Source organism: Crocuta crocuta, unplaced genomic scaffold (assembly GCF_008692635.1).
Source record: "Crocuta crocuta isolate KB4526 unplaced genomic scaffold, BGI_CrCroc_1.0 scaffold18, whole genome shotgun sequence".
Taxonomy (NCBI): Eukaryota; Metazoa; Chordata; class Mammalia; order Carnivora; family Hyaenidae; genus Crocuta; species Crocuta crocuta.
The window spans coordinates 1,975,267-1,997,401 of NW_027532589.1; the positions used below are offsets into that span (position 1 = coordinate 1,975,267).

The 22,135-nt window shown below is 34.6% G+C and overlaps 1 protein-coding gene across 1 annotated transcript in view; it reads left to right on the forward strand.

The window, feature by feature from the left end:
- Positions 1-22,135, forward strand: part of DPP10 (dipeptidyl peptidase like 10) — a 306,345-nt gene that overhangs the window by 207,571 nt on the left and 76,639 nt on the right. Inside the window, exons 7-9 of the mRNA XM_077779630.1 lie at positions 5,408-5,531; positions 12,624-12,662; positions 17,365-17,472. Coding sequence (XP_077635756.1) covers positions 5,408-5,531; positions 12,624-12,662; positions 17,365-17,472 — 271 coding nt within the window. The remainder of the gene's footprint in view (positions 1-5,407; positions 5,532-12,623; positions 12,663-17,364; positions 17,473-22,135) is intronic.

Genomic DNA, 22,135 nt, shown 5'->3' on the forward strand with positions numbered 1-22,135 from the left:
GAATTCTTTTTTATATTTAAAAATTATATATATGTAAATATATAACTTAAATTTTTGGTATCACTATTAGTAGCAGTATTCTCATATATATTAGTGACAGTATTCCTACAAATTCCAAGAAATACAAATCATTACTTTTTCAATGTATAAATGTAAACAAGCATAAATTAACTTTACTAGTAACATACTCTTCCCATGCCCTATTAGGACCGTCAAATGCTGTCTTTTTTTGGAGTTCATGTTGTGTTTATAGCATATGGGTTCACAGCTACCCATATCATTTGAGATTCTATTTAAACCCTCAGTAACAGAATACCCTAATAATTTTAATTTATTCTGTAATAATTTACATATTTACTCCATTTTTGGTATGCTATATAAACATCTATTATATTTTTATAATATCTTCAGATCTGTACAGTGACAATCAATATGTGACTCTTATTCTATTGCTCTGTGGAGTTATGAACTATCTTTTATTTCTTTTTCCATTTTGGTTCTTCTTTTTTTCCCCACTAAATCTGAACCATCTCTTAGCCTTTTTTTTTTCTCTCATAAAAATCACCATCATGGCAACAATAATAATTTTGAATTGAATATATATGTGCATACCAAATAGGGAGAAAACTTACAAGATAAATTGAAAAAGGGTCCCTTATGCCTTGAGCTACTTTATTAACTGTATTCTTTTACTCCCATTCCAAAGAGCAAGGTTTGTTTAGAATTTGAAGATGTTAAGTCATTTGTTTTGGTCTGTTGATTCCTTATTCGGTTGATTGATTAATTGATTGATTGATAACAACTAATGTTCATCATTATTATAGAAATATGTCCCCGAGCTACAATCAGCATTTGGTAGACCTTCCCTTCAGCCAGATACTTACACTCTAGTCAAAGAATGTAAAATAAATTTCAATCCATTTATATGGTTTTATAAATAAATTAAAAAGATACCATAGCTTGGAGAAAAATGTAATTTCTTTTCCTTTTTCCTTCCTCCATACTTCTTTATTTCTTCAGAAAGTATATTTGTGATTCAGCTAAAGATCTTATATCAAACAAATTCAGATCATGAATGCAACTTTTCTTCAACAGTAATTCAGTTCAGAAAGTAGCACAGTAGGAATTAAGATAATGTCCCCTCATGAGCATTCCAGACCCATTTGGGAGTTAGACAATTCATCTCATCTTTTTTTTTTGTTTATTTATTGATTTTGAGAGTCAGCACATTCACTCTCTTAGAGAGGGAGGGGCAGAGGGGGAGAGAAAGAATCCCAAGCAGGGTCCATGCAGTCAGCACAGAGCCAGAAATAGGGCTTGATTCCATAAACTGTGAGATCATGACCTGAGTCAAGATCAAAAGATGGCCACTCAGCCTTCTGAGTCACCCAGGCTCTGCTGATAATTCATCTCATCTTAAGGGAAAGAAACATTTTTGTAAGTTTTTACACTATGAGTGTAAGATATAATAAGCATTCCTTATCTTTACTAGCATCAATAAGTATAATTTTAAAAATATATATTTAAGTTCTAGGCATTTGTCAGATTGTTTTGAAGAAGTGATTTTCCTTTATATTCAGGTATCTCCAGGTTGAGGAGTAAAAGTAGTGTTTTATCTTTGGTTTCTCCTTACTCTGTGTCTTTGACATTATTTTATTTATTTGAAATCTTTCTTTAGTCATCCACCCTTTGTGACCCATTATTCTCAGCATGTATCATTAATGCGACATTGTCATATTACCTGTGATTCTGGGCTTGATTGCATCATGCTTTTTTCTTCCTATATCATTGAAGTATGTCTAGTCTATATCTTTTTTTTTTTTTCCTGCCAAGACATATTGTGTCTTCCAAGAGAATCAAGTTAAGAAAAACTTCTCTGTTTATTGAAATGTCCTAAATGATGCTTCTTACAAGTAATGCATGGTTATTAACAGAAGTCTTTCAAGATAACTAGCTATGAGTTGGTCATGCATACCATTAAAACACAGTTATGGGTAGAGACCCTGGCCTATCTGGAAGACACTTAGTTTGGTGCAACTATATATGTACAAAGATTATGTTGGGAACTCAAAGTAGTGATGGATGGAAAGCCAGTGAAGACACAGGTGTGACTTGTAGCATAATACCTGTCTGCTGATGATGCTGGGGCCTCCATTCCACACACCCTTGTGAACAATTAGATCTTCTGTGCCAGACCATCCAGCTGATAGAAAGTCTTTCTTGACTTGAGTGTAATCCCTCTAACCCGCTTGTCTCTGTCTCTATGGCTCAAGAGGACAAGCTCCTCGAGGACTTCCTGGGTAATCCTGAGCCATGGAGACTAGGAACAAGCAGGAAAGCCAGTTGTAAGTAAGGGCCACTTCCGCTGGCCGCTGGCTGTGGGACACCAGATCTAATGTGTTCATGAGATGGAGTTCCAGGAGCAGAGCCACATCAGCCGCAGGCAGGCCAAGGAGAGTGCGTTCCAGGTAAGGACCCTTCCCTACTCCCTCATCCGAGGAAGCCTCGTTACTTAATGAGCAAACTAAGGAGAGGTGCACCTAGGATCCTGGAACAAGAAAAGAAAGAATACGGGATGTGACTTACTTCCTAGGTGTGAAGCTCTACTTTAACTTTCACGTTAGATAATCACAACACTTTATTGTGGAAACTTCAGTCACTTCAAATTACCCCTGATAAACCTTATAAATTCAATTTTGGGGAGAACTCTCATCTTTCAGATTATAAATAAGCGTATTTCCTAAGATAGCTCAAATCACACTAAATTGTGCGTGTAGGCATAAGATACATTATATACATGAAGTAGTATATTATGAAATAGTCACATTATCTAATGCAAGAGAAATGTAAGGGGCCTGACTATAAATTAATGATTTCAACTTAATTTACACCTAAATTAGTGTTCCCTTTTAAAATCACTTATTCACCAGATTTGCACTGGTTGAGTTTCACTTGTTTTACTCACATGAAATCCTTGATAAAGTCAAGATTTTCCATCATAGATAATAAGCATGTGTCAATGTCTGTGAAGACATTATAAAAATGATGTTCTTGCAACATTACACTTGAGGGCTACTTTAGAAGGGAAAACACTTATGATGAATATTTAAATTATGTTTGTTGTTGCAGCTGTTAATTATTTTTTTAAATTATTCATGTTGGTTGTCATCTCATTTGGCACAATATGTAATACTACTCACTTTAGCTAATTAAGACAAATTTCTGATTGGGTTTGAAAATTTATGTATACCAGTTCTGTCTTGATTTTTCTGTAAATTCTATGATTTTGCAGTCTGTGGTCAGTTGTTTAGAATAGTCACACTATTTTTTACTTCAATCGTGAATAACATTTGCACCAATTATTCAGAAATATGTATTTAGCATTTCCTTTCCTGATTATAATATCCACTATCATTTTCTTCCATGCTAATCCTCTAGATAAATCTTTTAAAGGTTAATACCTATATTTCCCACTTTTTAATATTCACACTGCTGACCATGATAATACAGGCAAAATAATTTAAACGAAACGCAGTAAAAATGAACAGGACATTATTCTTTGAAAAATCTCAAGGCCCACTGATTTGGCCAAAGATTAATCCTAAACCAGTTGTATATCTGATTCAAAGTTGCCTTCATTAGCTATTTAGGGAACTTCGTGTTATAATTTCACTGGGTTTATTGGCGTTTTTCAAGTGAGACTTAGCCTGTGTTGAAAACAGCCAGATGTCTTGAAGTGATTGCTGAAGAAAATATGGCAGGGCTTCACCATATGATAACTCTTGCTTGCCCTTCTACTGACAGCTTCACTCTGATGGGCTAACCAGTTTTCTGGCGGAAGTGGTAGTTATTCAGTAATGTTAGAGATGTAAGATTTGTGTAACTAAATGTCTAACCCACATTTATCTAAGGACAGGTGATTTATATCACAAAGCTTTTCTCCCATAGGTAGTCTTTTTTCTAAGTCACATAAAAAACTGGGTGGATTAATTTTAAGACAGTACTCATGGACAGCACTTTTCCAGCCATTTCTAAACTATCCCATCTAATCTGAAACTGGGCAAATTTGTTGGAAAGGTTTTTTTGTTTTGTTTTTTTTTTGTTGTTGTTGTTGTTGGTTTTATTTTTGTCATAAGTTGAATTGCTGCTGACCATTGTATTTTGTCTGTGTGGGTTGAGGGCTTTTTGATATAGTGTGTAATTTCTTAAATATAGAATCTACATTGAAAGAAATACAAACTAATTATAAAGGAAAAAATATATGTTTTCCTAATCTAGAACTAGCCTGAGAACATTATGGGCCCCAGTAGTTAGCATCTTCACTATACCAAAAGTTCAATATTTCCTCATCTCCTTAATTTGGATGACTTCATTTTAAACTGTTTTAAATAAGATGTTAAAATTATAATAAATATTTGTATGTATGTATGTGTATGTGTGTGTATATATTTATAATCTGTGTGTGTGTGTGTGTGTGTGTGTGTGTGTGTGTGTNAAAATAAATAAATAAAAATTAATAGCTCTGTCACACAAGTCCCCATAAGTAAACTGAACGAACACAGAGATCATGTGAAAGAAAAAATTATTAAATCAAGAATAGTTTTTGCCTTTAATTGATTAATGAGTGCATTTTTTAGGAAAATAGTATATATCTTAAAAATTATGCATATTGCAACATGGATGGGACTTGAGGGGGTTATGCTGAGTGAAATAAGTCAGGCAGAGAAGGACAGATGCCATATGTTTGCACATATAGGTGGATTAGGAGGAACTTAACAGAGGACCATGGGGGAGAAGAAAGGAAAAAATAGTTGGGAAGAGGGAGGGAGGCAAACCGTGAGAGTTTGAATGCTGAGAACAAATTAAGGGCTGATGGGAGTGGTGGAGAGGGGAAGGGGGGTGACGGGCGTGGAGGAGGGCACTTGTGGGGATGAGCACTGGCTGTTATATGGAAACCAACTTGACAAAAACCTATTTAAGAAAAAAATTCTGCATATTGCACATAATAGTGTTAATCAATAGAAAATGAGAAAATATATTCAAATATGTCATTAACCTTGATTATTTTATTTCTCCAAGGATTTCCTTTCTGGGATATCATTCAAACTTATTCTCAAATTTTCTGTATATTTGCACCGGTATGTATATATGTATATGTACACGTGTTTACATATATGTGTGTGTATACATATACATACATATATATATGTATACACACACACACATACATATACACATGAGTATTCGGAATAGCAGGTATGTATACATACATAAATAGAAATTAATGTGATGTAGCAGCCTTAGAGTGTTAAATTTATCCTTCTATATAAAATAATGAATGTATATTTTTGATAATATGCAGTTTCTCTGGATCTAAATGTAAATTTTATCTTTGTTTCCAAACTAGAGAATATTATATCACCATGGTTAAATGGGTAAGCAATACGAAGACGGTGGTGAGGTGGTTAAACCGGCCTCAGAACATTTCCATCCTCACGGTCTGTGAGACCACCACTGGTGCCTGTAGTCGGGTGAGTATAATTTACTTTTCTTTCATGCTAAAAATGAAGTATTTTATTCTCCTCTCAAAGGGAAGTCAGACGATCAATTGTACAAAGACCAAGATTTAACTTCTGAAGGTAGGTAGGAAAGAGTCCTTCTATGAGGACTATATATTTTAATCCATAAATCATCTAAACCTTGAAATGAGAAATATATGATAAGCAAAAGAAAACAAACCAAGATTTTTAATAAATGAATTCTTGTGTGTTATTAAGAGGATTCTAAGTCACATTAATTTAATTCTGAAATATATTTTTTCTCTCCATACTTTGACTTTGGTTAACTTGAGAATATGGAATGTTTTCCCTGCTTTCTTCAAACAAATTCCAAAAATTCAAATTTTATGGTCATTCAGGTTAGTCTTATAAAATAATGGACAGTATCTCTATTTTTAAATTAAGTGAGAAGAGTAAAATTAAAATGGTCCTTGAACCACTGTGTTTTATAAACAGGGCGCATTTCTATTTCTACAATCAGTGTTTATAAAGTCTACAATAAATTCTATATGTGTCATTTTTCAACTTCTTAACAGAGGGAAAACTATAATCAGTTTAAGTTGTTCTATCATATGCTTATATTGTTACTAGCAAAAGTATTCCCAACTATTTAACAACAGAATTTTCAAACTTCTGTTTCTAAAAACTTTTTTTAATGTTTGTTTATTTTGGAGAGAGAGAGATAGAGACAGAGTGTAAGCAGGGGAGGGGCGTAGAGAGAAGGGGGGACACAGAATCCGAAACAGGCTCCAGACTCTGTGCTGTCTGCACAGAGCCTGACATGGGGCTCAAACCCATGAACTGTGAGGTCATGACCTGAGCCAAAGTCGAACGGTTAACTGACTAAGCCACCCAGGTGCCCCTTAAACTTCTGTTTCTAGACAAGTTGGTGTGAATGCTGCCAGCCCAGCATCTCTGCTGTAGTCAACAATAAAACTATACAAAATGTATTAAACAAGTATTCTCAAACAATAGCAGGATAAGGACATAAGGAATGAAATAAAAAAAAAAAAATACAGAAGATAAGTCTGGCTTCCTGTAGGGGCCACTTTGAGATCACAGTGCAAGCTAGTGAAGCCCTAGAAAAGCACAGGGGTATCACTCATGTAAGTAGGCAGGGAGAATGGGTGTGAGGCTATTGTGGTGACTGAAGTTTGGAGGACAAGTGCCACAAGATTTGGAGTTACAGAGAGAAGAGCTCTGGCAATCTATGTAAAGGACCTCTCAAGAGTGTAGCTCAGTGCTTAACTGTGCAAGTACAGGCCATGCTTCACAGAGAGAAAAGCAAAATGAGAGTCTGCAGGTTACACAATGCTTGGCGCCTCTGGAGTGCTCAAGAGCGAAAATGGAGTGCTCTCACTGAAAACCCTGTGCGTTCATCTCACAGCCCAGAATGAAAATGCTAATGCATTTTGGAATATTTGGAATAAGCTTGTTCTGTACTCTTTACGATGAACCTTTATATCAGTCCTGGGAAGGATCAAGTGCATGCCTGTAAATTAGCTGTCTTCTCAGAGACAGTTTACTCTTTTAAAAGGAAAATTAAAATTTAAAATATCAATCACACAATCAAAACATACTATATATGTAGAAAAATAGAAAATGTAATGTGCCTGCCTCCCACCCATCTGCCAAAGTATTGATAAAAGCAGACTGACACAGGATAGAGTTATTAGAACTGACAGACACAGAATTTCTTAAAATCTGTTTGAAAGATAGTTGGCAAATTAAAGGGTGGCCCTAATAAATAAATAGATGAGAAATTTCAGTAGAGAAATAAACTGTAAATTACATAACAATGAAATTTCAGGAACTAAAAAGAAAAGTGCCTCAGATGAAAAATTGTCTGGATGGGTTAAAACACAAACTGGGCACAGTTGTAGTCAGGGAAGTAAAAACAATTCAAACTGAAGTCCCGAGGAAAAAAAGACAGGAAAATAAAATGAACAAAGCCTCATTTACCTGTAGAACAATATGAACTAAGTATGTGTGATAGAATATATACAGAAGGCAAGGGACGAGATATTGGAGCAGGAAAAATAAAAGAATGAATGGGCTCATGGGTGCCTCAGTCGGTTAAGTGTCTGACTTTGGCTCAGGTCATGATCTCACAGTTGGTGCTTTTGAGCCACACATTGGGCTCTGTGCTTTCAACTTAGAGCCTACTTCAAATCCTCTTTCTCTCTCTCTCTCTGCCCCTTGCCTCCCTCCCTCTCTCCCTCCCCAAAATAAATAAACATTAAAAAAATAATAATGACTTAAAATATCCTAAATTTGAAAAAAAAACCATTAACCTACATATCTAAGAAGTTAGCAAATCGCCAACAGGATAAAAACTAAGAAAATAAATAGGCACATAATATTCAAATTATTGTAAACCAAAGATTAAGAGGAAAAAAATTAAAACAGCTTGAGAGGAAAACATGTTACATACGGGAGAATATAATGATGAAAACTATGCCTCTGGGTCATCAGAAACAACCCAAGCCAGAAAGCAGTGGAATGCATTTTTAAAGGACTGGAAGAAAAACAGTGTAAACAAGAAGTCTGTATCCTATGAAAATATCTTTGAAACATGAAGACAGACATTTTAAGATGAGTAAAAGCTGAGATAATTTATTACAAGTAGATCTGCAGAAATAACATGAAATGAAATTATTCAGTCTGAAAAAAAAATAGCATCAGAGGGAAACTCAAATCTAAATGAAGGAAAGAAAGGTGCCCAAAATGGTAAATATGTGAGTAAAATAAAATAAAAATATCTTCTAGGTTTTTATTTGTTTTCTAAAAGATAATGGATAATTTAAGCAAATTAAAACTAACAAGCTAAAAGGCTTCTACATAGACAAAGAGTCAACAAAATTGAAAAGCCAACCTATGAAATAGAAGAACATACTTGCAAATCATATATTTGATAAAGAGTTAATATATATAAAGAACTCATACAACCCAAACGAAAATAAAATAAAAACAAAAACAAATATCTCAATAATCTAATTTAAAAATGGACAAAGGACCTGAATAGACATTTTTCCAAAGAAGATATTCAAATAGCCAATGGCTATATGAAATACTGGATTTCAGGAATAACTAGAAAGCCACAGAAACTGAGGCTTATAGTGGGGGCATAAGGGCACACAAACAGATCAAGTGAATTGATAGAGTTTCTGGAAATAGATCTATAGTTATATGATCCATTGATTTTTAACAGAGATGCCAAAACAATCCAAAAGACGAAAATGATTCTGGAATAATGAATAACCAAATGAAAAATACAGTGGTATTTAATATCATGTACCAAAATTAATATGAGGTAAATTGCAATCCTAAATCTAAGAGATAATACTGTCAATCTTCTAGATAAAACTATGAGATATAACTGGCTTATATTGAATAAGCAAAATGCCATTATTCATATAAGAAAAAATAATATATTAGTCATCATCAAACTTAGAAACTTCTCAACAAAGTCACCATTCAGAAACAGCTCGCCACAGGGGTACCTAGGTGGCTGAGTGGCTTAAGCCTCTGACTTGGTTTTGGTTCAAGTTTGTGAGATGGAGCCTCACATAGGGCTCTGCGCTGACAGTGTGAAGCCTGCTTGGGACGGTGTCTCCTTCTCTCTCTGCCTCTCTCTCTCTCTGTCTGTCTCTGTCTCTGTCTCTTTCTCTCTCACACACACACAAACACACACACACACACACACACACACGCACACACAAATCAGTAAACTTAAAAAAAAAAAGAAGAAGAGAAGCAGCTAGCCACAGACTAGGGGAATGTATTTTGCAAAATGTGTTGTCTCACAAATATATGCATCTCAGTAATGAAAAGGCAGCCCAATAAAAACATCAAAACATGAACAGAAATGTATAAGGAAGTAATAAATGCATGAAAAAGTATTCAGCATTATTAGACATTAGGAAAATATAGACTAAATCATAAGATAGCACTATATACTATTAGAATGACTAAAATTCAAACAACAAAAAGGTGACAGTGTAAACTATTGAGGATGTAGAATGTTTCAGTTCTTATTCTTCATGAGTAGAAGTATAATATGGTACAGCTACTTTAAAATGATTTTGCAGATTCAAGTAAAATTAAATGTATATAGGGGCGCCTGGGTGGCTTAGTCGGTTAAGCGTCTGACTTTCGCTTAGGTCATGATCTCGCTGTTGGTAGGTTCGAGCCCCGCGTCGGGCTCTGTGCTGACTGCCAGCTCAGAACCTGGAGCCTGTTTCAGTCTGTGACTCCCTCTCTCTCTGACCCTCCCCTACTCACGCTGTCTCTCTCTCTCTCTCTCCTAGAAATAAATAAAAAACATTAAAAAAAATTAAATGTATATATATAAACATATATGTATGCATTTTAATGTATATTATATATATGAATGAGTGCGTGTGTACACACACACACACACACACACACACACACACANCTATAAAATGATACAAATCATTTGATGGATATATATATATGATCCATTTTATATATATATATTATATATGATCTCATTATATATATATCTCATTATATATATATATATCTCATATATATATAGCTCATATATATGTATCCATTAACAAGGAATAAAGAGAACAGAATTCTGCTCGACAATTCAAAAAGAAACAGAATACTGATTTGCCTAAAAATATGAATGAATCTCAAAAACTGTAAAAAATTTCCTACTTAAAAGAATATATAATATATAATTTCAGTAATCTGAACTTCTAATGCAGGTAAAACTAACTAATCATTGGGGAAAGAGTTCAGAAGAGTGACCACCTTTTTGGAACCTCTGGGAAGGAGCACAAGAGAATGTTTGAGGAAGTGAAAAGACCTTGTGTCTTTAGGGGAAGTGAATATAGTCATCAAAACTCATCTCATAACCTTGAGATCTGTACATTTCATGATATGCAAATTATACTCCAATATTTTTAAAACATAGTTTTAAAATAGTCTATAAAAGAGAAAAGAGGAAGAAATTTTTCTTTGGAGTGACGAACATAAGATGTGGAGATTAAGTTTGATGCATCAACCTTGTACTTACTTTGACTAGCAGTCTTTACATATAGCTTGTATTTATTAGAAATGTATTTCAACCATCTCTTTCATCTAATTAGCTTATAGATGGACTAGTATTTCACCATTCATTTGTTAACATGTTCTGAATGATTTCTTATTCAGCTAATTACTAAATGGTTTAGAAATTGGCATGTGTAGTAGGAGGACACTTGTGGGGATGAGCACTGAGTGTTATGTGGAAACTAATTTGACAATAAACTATTAAAAAAAAAAAGAAATTGGCATGTGTATATTCTAGTTAGAGAAAGCCTGTCACCTTTTCTATATAAAGATAATCTACATAGGCAATGTCAAGAATGTATCAACAAGCTTCAGTAGAAAATAGATATAGGAACGCTATCATATTGATTTGGAATCTAATTGATTTTCTATGTCTCATCCATATATGGAGTTAAATAAAGATTTTACTCTCTGTTGTAACTGAAATAAGACAAATAAATGCATGTGAAACTTTGGACTTTCATGAATTCTAAAAAAATAAACTTAGTAATACTTTGGGGTGCCTGCATGGTTCAACTGGTTAAGTATCTCACTTTTTAAAATTTTTTAAACATTTATTTATTTTTGAGAGAAAGTGAGAGAGAGCATGAGCAGGGGAGGGGCAGAGAAAGAGAGAGACACAGAATCTGAAGCAGGCTTCAGGCTGTGAGCTGTCAGCACAGAGTATGATGCAGGGCCTGAACCCATGAATGGTGGTATTATGAGCTGAGCCCAAGCTGGACGCTTAACCGACTGAGCCACCCAGGTGCCCCTAAGTATCTGACTCTTAATTTGGGCTCAGGTCATGATCTCACAGTTCGGGATATGGAGCCCTGTGTTGAGCTCCACACTGACAGCACGGTGCCTACTTGGGATTCTGGCTCTCGCTCTCTCTCTCGCTCCATCCCCCCCATGCTTCCCCACTTGCACTCTTGCTCTCTCAAACAAACAAATAAATAAACATTACAAAAATATTAATAAACAGTAAAAAGGGGCACTGGTATATTCTTGTGTGTGTGTCTGTGTTTTATAGATATCAAGGCTCAAGAAGTACAAATAGAAAATCAAGGAATGATTTAGTTAGATGTTTCCTTGATATCCACATGTAGAAAAGTCTATTAAATAAAAATAGGCCCTGAAAATAGAAAGTGATTGATTTTAATGTAATAATAATGTGGCTTTAAAAGAGAAAACTGGTTAAAAAAAAGGAAAACAAAAAAACCTCATAAATAATTATTAATAAAAATTTGAAGTAAATACTTCTGCATATTGATAAAATTTATAATATACTGTGACTTTGTTTTCTTCATTTAAATACCTTTAGTATAGACTTATTTTCCTAGAATGCAAGATTTTCATAAATTACTGTATGCAACAGTACTAATAAAATTTATTTTATCTCCACATATTTAAGTTGAGATTAAATTAATCTAGTTTTGCTTTGTGGAATAATGACCTGCGTTCTGAACATTTGCAAGATAATTTTAATGGAACCTAAAATTTTGTCATTTCAAATTTTTAATTGTTTTTTCTTAAGAAGAGAAAATGACTATGGAGGAGAATGGATTGAATGTTGAAAGAACATCTACCTTTTCATTTCATTCTTGACAGTTTGCCCAGTTCTTTTGAAGGACTTAATAATTTTGTTTCCTGATGATGCCTAGAGGTGAAAAGAGACAGTGCCTAGTGGTTCAAAACAGTTTGAATGAGGTAATCAAACAGCCCTGGAAAATGATCTTCTATCCCTGGTGACATACTACTGGGAATTCTAAAGGAGTTCACCACAGAAAAGATTTTATAATTAAATTATCATTATATCCAAATTCTGTGCTTATTCATTCAGTTTAAATCAGTAATGACAATGGGATCTCTCATGGCATTTCCCTAGTTGAAGAGAGAAAAAATAAGGCCTCCAGGATAACGTGTAAAAGAAGTTAAATTGACCCATGCTCATTTTTGGTGTTTAGATGTTTCATGGAGTTCATTGTTTCTTTTCAGAAATACGAGATGACAGCAGATACATGGCTCTCCAAACAGGTATGGCCCAGGAAGTTGCTTTCTGTCACATCTTGGCCATTGTGCTCATTCTATTTACCCATTGGGTGTGTAATAATTTTCTCTCAAAAGTTATCTCGGTAATATGACTTCAAGGCTTTGCTGTATTTGACTAAGTGAATATTTTTCATTAAGATATTTATGACTTGGCCTTTCTATGACATCATTTATGAAGAGGCTACTTCCTTTTTTTAATAGAATGTAAATTGCAGAGTACCTACTAGGATCCATTTTCAGGATCACTCATATCAGTAAACTTTTGTGTAGATGAAAGAAGAAAAAGTTGTGACCCATTAAAGCTCGAACGTATCAACATTGTTCAAATTGCCCAGAAAATTGACAAAACCTCCTCATAAACTGGGTATGTGGATATTGTTAAGGCAAATGCTTCTTTTCCTAGATGTATCCTAGATCATGATGCTAGCTTGTGACATACATGGGGCTGGAATCCAGATCACAGAACAACTACTAAATGTCTCCACAACATGGTGTCGTACCAGACATATCAGAAGGAAACACAAGCAGAATATCCAAATATGACTGAACCCATTTCACTCCTGACTCCATTACTGTTGTTTGTTTTTGTTTTTTTTGCAAATGGTAGTGTTTTGTTTGGTTTACTTGATTTGTTTTGTGTTCTTTACAGTGATCCTTTATTTTATATTCTCTCCTGAAGTGTCATACACATCTATAGTTTCAGTTACAACCCATGTATCGAGACTTCTAAATGTGTAACCCTGGGAAGCTCACTAGGCTGGGTTCTGAAACATCCAAATTCATGTTTGGCCTCTTCCCTGAGTCTGTAAAAGTCACTGCCCATGCCACAGGTACAAAGTGAACATTATTCCTCCTCTAGTGGCTTAATGCATTCTTTTCATCATAGGAGTCAAAGATATAAGGACCCATCCAGCTATTAAAAATCAGAAACCTAGCAGTCATTCTTAAACTTTTCCCCATTCTTTTCTGCATATATTATTCATCACTCAGTTCTTCAATTTTACATTGGAAGATCTCAGGTCAATTGACTTTTCTCCAATTCACAAACAGCATCCTGGATCAACCTGCGGGTACTGCAGCTCCTCTTTTAGTGCTGAACACTCAACCCCTTGGGCACATGCCGGTCTGTTCTCCACACTACAGGCTGGCTGAGGAACCTTTGCACAGCATGCATTATGGGGTCCCTAGCCACAGCACTCTGACCCCCCACCCATTCTCACAACTGGAATGATTCTCATAAATTCCTTCTTCATTGTGTGCACATTAGCTCTTACACTCCCAAGGTTTTGTATGAGCCTTTCCTCTGAACAGAATTCTCTCAACTACTTCCTTTGTGAAGCCTGCTCATTTGTCAAACCTTAGCTTAAATCACCTACTTAAAAAATCACGTCTTCCAACCACCATAACCACATCCCTTAATAAGAGTTATTTTAAAGTCAAGTGTAATATTTTTGTGATGCTTACACAATTATTTCTGTGAAATATTTCCTAAGTTCACAAGGGCAGGAGGAATATGCATCTTTTGTTCTCCATCGTAAACTAAATGCCTAATACAAAACCTGGTTATAGCAAAATCTCCATGAATACTTGCTGGAGAAATAAAGAAAAAGTAAGAAGTTCTGTAAATAAGATAAACCTTTTCTTCTTTGAACAATAAGCATACCAAATCTACTGCTAGATAGATAAGTAAGTAGATATTAATATGAACTACTTAATGAAATTGGAGGAAAAAAATAACTTTGATCTTGTAGTTAGTAATGGACTTTCTCAAGTTAGATACTGAAAATAAAAACAATGAGAAACAACATCATAATGGCTATTGATGTATTCTGAATTGGCCTGTATTATCAAACCTATTTTGCTATCATTTTTATTGCCAGTGACTTTCAAAATAGTCTGACATGTATCAACATAACACATGCTTTTGTGGAATTATGTTATCTGCATTTTAAATCCAAAACTTATGAATGCTTAACAGAAACTTTTTTTAAAGCAAAGAAACTAGTTATCAATTATTCAGTAAAAAACATGCAGGCCATAGTTTGTCACAGTTGAGGTTTTCTCTAGAAGCCCTTAGGGAGTTTTAGAAAATATTTAAAATTTGATAAAATTTAAAGTATGAGACTGATAGTAGTAATGAGAGGAAGCAAATTTCTAAGACAATTAGAAATTAAATATAATCATGATATGCTCACTTTCTGGATAGTAGGAAGAGCAGAGAGAATTTGGCCTGGCTTTCAAGAGGCTTGTGATAAGCCCTGTACAAAATCATTGGAAATAGAGTCTGGTATCCCCAATTCTGTGTGTCATAAACATTGACTTGCTTATGATCATAAAAGTAGATAGTGAGATTGGCTCCATTTCCATTATTTGATTCTAGGAAAAGGTTGGCATAGAGTTCTATTTATATGTAGATATTGCCTAGTGATGAAGAGTTTTAAGCCCAGCAATGCATTTAAGATTATAGACTCCATCTGCTCCTTCACTGAACCATTTACAAGGCACTAGAATTGGAAAGGGGTGGGGGGACAAATATAAAAAGGAGAATGCTCAGATATCCCTGTACCTTAAAAAGGCAATTTATTTTTGGAGCGAATCATAAGGAGAAAATAGGGAAGGAGCTGATAAGTTGGAGCAAATGTTGATAAAGTGATATATATATATATATATAATCACAAAGATTTTGCCTATTGTAAACACGCATTCATCTATTCAATTATGAGCTGGACACCTACTGGGTCCTAGGCAATAGAGCTAAAAAGATAAAATTACAAACTTAGTTTAATTATTACTTGCCTAGTGAAGGAAGCCAACCATATAATAGAATGCATTGAATGTCATGGTAGAGATAAATACAGTGTAATTGTTAGAATCTCTAAGGAAAGATTTCTGAACTATGAGACATTCTCCAACTAGGGGAATTTGGTAATGGTTTCTGTTTCTTAAGAAAAAAAAGAAAAGAGTAAGAATCAGTACAAAACACAAAACAGAAAAGTTGTTTCAAACAGAAGGTGTTTCATGTGTAAAGGCAAAGAGAGAGATTCTAGAGGGCGAAAGAGAGGACCTAGAGAATTATTGACTCTATCATAGTTGAAAGATGTGGTTCACTCAGGTATCTTGTGAGTATTTATCAGATGCCTAGCAATGCAATGTTTTCATCCTTGAATTGCATGTTACTTCCATTTTACATTTTTACATGTATCATCTTATATTTTCATGAGTATCCATGAAGTTGACAAGAAAAATATTATCCCTATATTTCTATCAAGGGATGTTCACACTAATGAAGTTAAAAGCAGACTCTTGAGATTATGAAAATAGTTACTAATTTACTTACGTAAAATATTTAAGTAAATAATCATTTTTAATTTTTTTAACATTCATTTTTTGAGAGAGAGACAGTACGAGTGGGGGAAGGACAGAGAGAGTGGGAGATGCAGAATCCAAAGCAGGCTTCAGGCTCTGAGCTGTCAGCACAGAGCCCAATGCGGAGCTCTAACTCATAAATAGTGAGATCATGACCTGACCGAAGTCAGATGCTTAACCAACTGAGCCACTCAGGAGCCCCAAGTAAATAATTATTAAGCACAATTTATAAAACAGTCATTATGTAGGTGCTGGAGATAGATACTTGCCCACCTGCATACAAACACATATATACAAAATGATGCATACGTACATGAAATAAAATATGCTGGATACTGTTAGGTGCTATGGAAAAAACCAGAAGTAGGTAAAAGGAGATGAGGGATGCAGATAGCGTTAGCTGATCTGGCTTCCAAGACCACCCTCTACATGGGGTAACGGGAAAACATCTCACTGTTAAGGTGATACAGAGCCAAGATATGAAAGAAATAAAAGAAAGAACCAGACAAAGGGAAGAAAAAGTGCAAAGGCCCTGGAGAAGGAGCATGCACAATGAGGAAGAAGGAGAATGAAAGGAGATGAGATCAGAAAGAGAGTAGAGGGCCAGATCATCTGAAAGGGCTTATAGGGCATTTTAAAGACCTGCAAAAGTAACCATAGCAAAAGACTTTCTTTTACCGGATGTATAATCACTTACACTAAGCCAACAGGAAAGAACTCAATGTTTTTCAGACAAATCCATTTTCTTAATCTTTCCCCTGGAGTAAAAGGAGAGCAATCTATATGCATAGTCTCCATCATTTAATTTTCAGAAAATAATTCTATTGATGTAACTTGCCACTTAGAGCTTAATTAAAAAAATCATCAAATGGGCATTTGTGTTTGTGTATTTTTGGAGGGGTGAACAGTGAAGATGGGAAGTTTGAAGTAAATGATTTTCAATGGATTCCATCCAATTTTTCAGGCTTTTAATTTCAGTGTTTCAGTACATTTATATATGCATCAACAGAAATGTATATTCAAGCAACTAGAGTAGCTGGGTGAAAGGTTTGTTTTTTGTAAGGCACTCATTAAAGAGCTTCTTCTGGTAGAGTCCAAATCAAAGAGACAGAAAAGGCATTGATGGGGTTTCCAGGGAGCGGGGTAGGGAGGAATGGGAAGTTATCATTTAATGCACACAGTTTCTAGTTGAGAAACATGAAAAATTTCCAAAGATAGATGGTGGTGGTACATTCACCTCATTTTTAAAATAATTTGACCATTTTGCAAACAAAAGTCCACATACCATCTTGACATCATCATATGCACTTCTGTATTTTAGAATGAGGAGCCAGTGTTTTCTAGAGATGGAAGCACATTCTTTATGACAGTTCCCGTTAAGCAAGGGGGCCGTGGAGAATTTCACCACCTAGCGATGTTTCTTGTCCAGGTAAGTGCTGGCTTCTTTCTGTGTTTGGTGCTGTTGCTGTCATACTCAGAATGGTACAATTCTTATGGCATATTCTGAACCTTCAGTTAATGCCTGTGAAATCCAGGCACACATTTAACCCAAAAACTAAGTTCTAGGAAGAAGATCCCCCTCCATAGCTATAAATTCAACTGTACTTTCCCATAAAACAGTCTTAACATTAAATAGAATTTAGCGAGCCATAACATACGCTAAGAGACTTGGGCCTTGGGATAGAGAATTGAATACATGAAAATTACCCTATCCTGACTTTCAGAGATTTGAGGACAGTTTAGAGAAATTTTTTCATTCAACAAATATATATTCCCTGTTTTGTACAAGCAGTGTTTTCAAGGTGCTATAAATATTTTAAATATTTGAAGCAAACTAATTTCTGGGTGCCTGGGTGGCTCAGGTGGTTAAGTATCTGACTCTTGATTTAGACTCAGATCATGATTTCACAGGTTGTGAGTTCAGGCCCTGGATCTGGTTCTGCACTGCCAGTACAGTATCAGAATACTTTGTATTCTCTTTCTTTTTCTCTCTGGACCTCTCCCTTGTATGCGCTCAATCTCACTCTCTCAAAATAAACATACATACATACATACATGCTTGAAGCTAACTGAATGTCCATCAAAAAACTGAATAGTCGAATACATATGGTAAACCCTCACAAGGAAATACAATGTAGATTTGAAAAACGAGGATGGGGCACCTGGGTGCCTCAGTTGGCTAAGCATCTGACTTTGGCTCAAGTTATGACTTCACGGTTCGTGGGTTTAAGCCCTGCTTTGGGCTCTGTGCTGACAGTTCAGAGCCTGGAGCCTGCTTCAAATTCTTTGTCTCCCTCTCTCTCTGTTCCTCCCCCATTCATGCTCTGTCTCTCCAAAATAAATAAACATTTAAAAATATTAAAAAAAAAGAAAAGCCAGGATAAAATGTGTTGTTAATGACACAGAGTCTGTGCTATAATTTTATAGACCTTCCAATAAAAAGGAAAGGGTTATTTTTCTTTTAAATTCCAAATGAGTTAGCAGATTATACAGTTTTATCCAATTATTTAAAAATTGGACAGTTCATAAATGGTTTAGTTTGATAAGGTTAATGAGTCAATTTGAATGTAATGATCAATAACAAATATTCATGAGAAGTGGTTTCCTTGAAAATCAAATAAATCAAAAAAATTTTACCTGTTCTCAGGTAAAAGATAATTTACAAAGATAAAGCAATGTGGATAAATTGAAATCCTCTATGAGAGTTTACAAACAGACTAGCCAAGAATCACTTTCATACTTAAAAAATATAGAGTAAAAACAAACCTGCCAAAGGATCGCTAAACAACCTGGCTACTTTTATGTTGTAAGAACCTTCAAGCCTTGTGCAAATTCTCAAATTTTTATCATTATCGTTATACATATTTATGTTCAGCAACTCACTGCCTTGAATTCTCAAAATCTTATGTCAGTAGTTTAAAATTTAACACATGTCTAAGGTCTGTACCTAGTAAAATAATTGTCATGACTTTAATATGAATCAAAGCTAAATAAGTAATTTGGAATATATATAACTTCCATAATAGAGATGTAGATTAATTTTCAAAGTATATCATTAAGTTGGAAAAAATAGGTTATAGACTAATTTATAATGTGATCTCATTTATGTTCAAAGTAAATGTGTCTATATATGCATAAGCTTTTTGACGATTTTATACCTATTAAAATGATTATATCAGACAGGACTAAGGAAACTATTTTTTCTTTTTTTAATGTGAACTGGAGGAAGTTTCACTAGCAAATTGTTCTACCTGCTTGACTTTTGCTAGCTAATTATAAACTTTGTTATCATAAATACTAGATCTTTTGGCCAAAAATAATAAATCACACTTTCTAAATGTTATCATTGACTGTGACATTTTATTAAATTTTTAAACCCCAATATTTTATATTCATGAAACTTTGTGAAAACCCATGTGGTCAAAATTGGATGCAAATTGTAAATATTTATAAGATTCAGTGAAAGGGAAAGATGTATAATATACCTTTATATATACAATTCCTAGAAGACAATCTACTCAACAATTTAAGGAGAGAAATAGTGTCTTTTAAAAAGTGTTGGATTGTGGTGCCTGGGTGGCTCAGTGTGTTAAGCGTCCGACTTTGGCTCAGGTCATGATCTCGTGGTCTGTGAGTTTGAGCCCCATGTCAGGCTCTGTGCTGACAGCTTAGAGCCTGGAGCCTGCTTCAGATTCTGTGTCTCCCTCTCTCTCTGCCTCCCCTCCCCCTCTTTTTCTCTCGCAAAAATAAATAAACATTAAAAAAATTTTTAAGTAAAATGGATTGGCAGGGAATGGGGTGCTCATACTGGCACATAGGAATTGAAGAAAGGGGGAAATGGTAGGGGAAAGGGAGAGAGGCAAACCATGAGAGACTCTTGAATGCTGACAAAAACTGAGGACTGATGGATGTGGGAGGGAGGAGGGATGGGCATGGAGGAGGGCACTTGTGGGGATGAGCACTGAGTGTTATGTGGAAACTAATTTGACAATAAACTATTTGTAAAAATAAATAAATAAATAATAAAAAATAAAAAAAAAAAGGAATTGAGATATTTATGAACCAAAGAAAGTTTCTTTATAAGCCTTGGGAAAAAGTACCTTCTGCCCCCAATCAAAACAGCCTGGCATGCAGTCTAATTCATTATTTCTGAAATATTCGTACAACTTCATAGGGCAGATGCGTTTACTTTGTTCCTCTTCTATATGAAGATTATAACAAAGCTTTCATTGAAGTAGAAAAGATTTTGATCTATTCTGGTTGCAGTTCAGAGAATTTGTGGCTTGCCTCAGTGAGAAGTAAACATGCCTGCATGATTATTTATGGATGTTTTGGCAACGTGGATGAAATTAATCTACTTTGTTAATGAGTTAGAGGTCAGTGGTTAGATAAATCTACGTTATACCTAAGTTTACACAGTCACAATCTTAGTAAACAGTTCGAATTCCTTTCCCTCAAATAAAGAAAAAAGGTTTTAATGTTTTTATTCATTTTTGAGAGGCAGAGAGAGAGAGAGAGAGAGAGCACAAGCAGGAGAGGGGCAGAGAGAGAGGGGGACACAGAATCTGAAGCAGGCTCCAGGCTCCAGGGTTATTAGCACAGAACCAGATGTGGGACTCGAACCCACCAAAAGCAAGATCATGACCAGAGCTGAAGTCGGATGCTTAACTGACTGAGCCACCCAAGTGTCCCCACCTCAATTTTTTAAATAGCTTAAAAAATATCTTTTATGAATCTTGTAAGATTATGATATTGATACATATATATGCTATAAAAATCTGTACAATTTGAAGCTGAATTAACTAATTTAAAATCAAACACAATTTCATCACCTCACACTCTCACACTGTAAACAAATTGGTGTGTGTGTGTATATAATTCCTTTTAACATAGAAAAATATTTAATTTTCTCTTAAATATTGCAATCAAACCACATATATGTATTTGTAATATATAAAGAATAATTTATAAGAATTCTCACATTATTTATTTTGTTCTTAATGTTTAATATTATTCTCATGTGATTTTAATAGCTGTTCAGCATTCTGCCAAATAGATTTACTATATACTCTATTTAAATGAATCAATTTTAATCATCATTAAAGTTACTCTAATTTTGATACTAGAAGTTACTTAGAGATAAACATTCATATGCATAAGTATTTATTTATGATTATTATCACAAAAATATATTTTAAGATATTGAAGATGTAGGCAAAGAGTATGTGTACATACGTTTTGAAGTTTTGCTGTGGAGTGCCAAATTAGGTCTCCAAAAATAGTGTAATAATTTAGAGTCTAAATAGTAGTGCATACCAACATTGATGACTTTTTATACTCTTCCCTTGACATGGAGTAAGTGAGCAATGACAAGAACAGAGAGTTTGACAGTCACCAGTCAGGATGACCACCATTGTAGTATTTGATGCTTAGTTATATTTGAGTGCCTCCTCACTGACTGAAAATGTATTTATCTGTTTGAAGTATCTTACTAAATGAAGTTAGTAATTTTTTCCAAACATGTTGCTCTCTTTGACAATGAGTAGGTAGATGAAAACTATTTTTTTTTAACATTTATTTATTTTTGAGAGACAGAGAGAGACAGATTTTGAGCGAGGAAGGGGCAGAGAGCAAGGGAGACACAGAATCTGAAGCAGACTCCAGGCTCTGAACTGTCAGCACAGAGCCTGATGAGGGGCTCGAACTCACAGACCATAAGATCATGGCCTGAGCTGAAGTCAGAAGCTTAACCGACTGAGCCAACCTGGTACCCTAGATGAATACTATTACTTAGAGACCAGTCTATAAAATTAGCCTTTTATGCTGTTTCCGTTAGGAGGGTGATGGTTGTCATTACAAATATTTTAGGGTTTTTTTTGTCATTTACAAAGGTATTCCTTACTAATTTCAAAAAATAAAGGTAGAAAGAATTTTTATGTTTTCCTCCTTTTAGATAAGATTATAATTTTATATTAACTATAGAATTGCATCCTGATATTTTAGGTTTTAATTATAAAGCATGCTTTTCTCATAATGCTACATAACTTTGAAAAACAGTTCTTTAGAAGATTAATATTTAATTGACTGGCTGC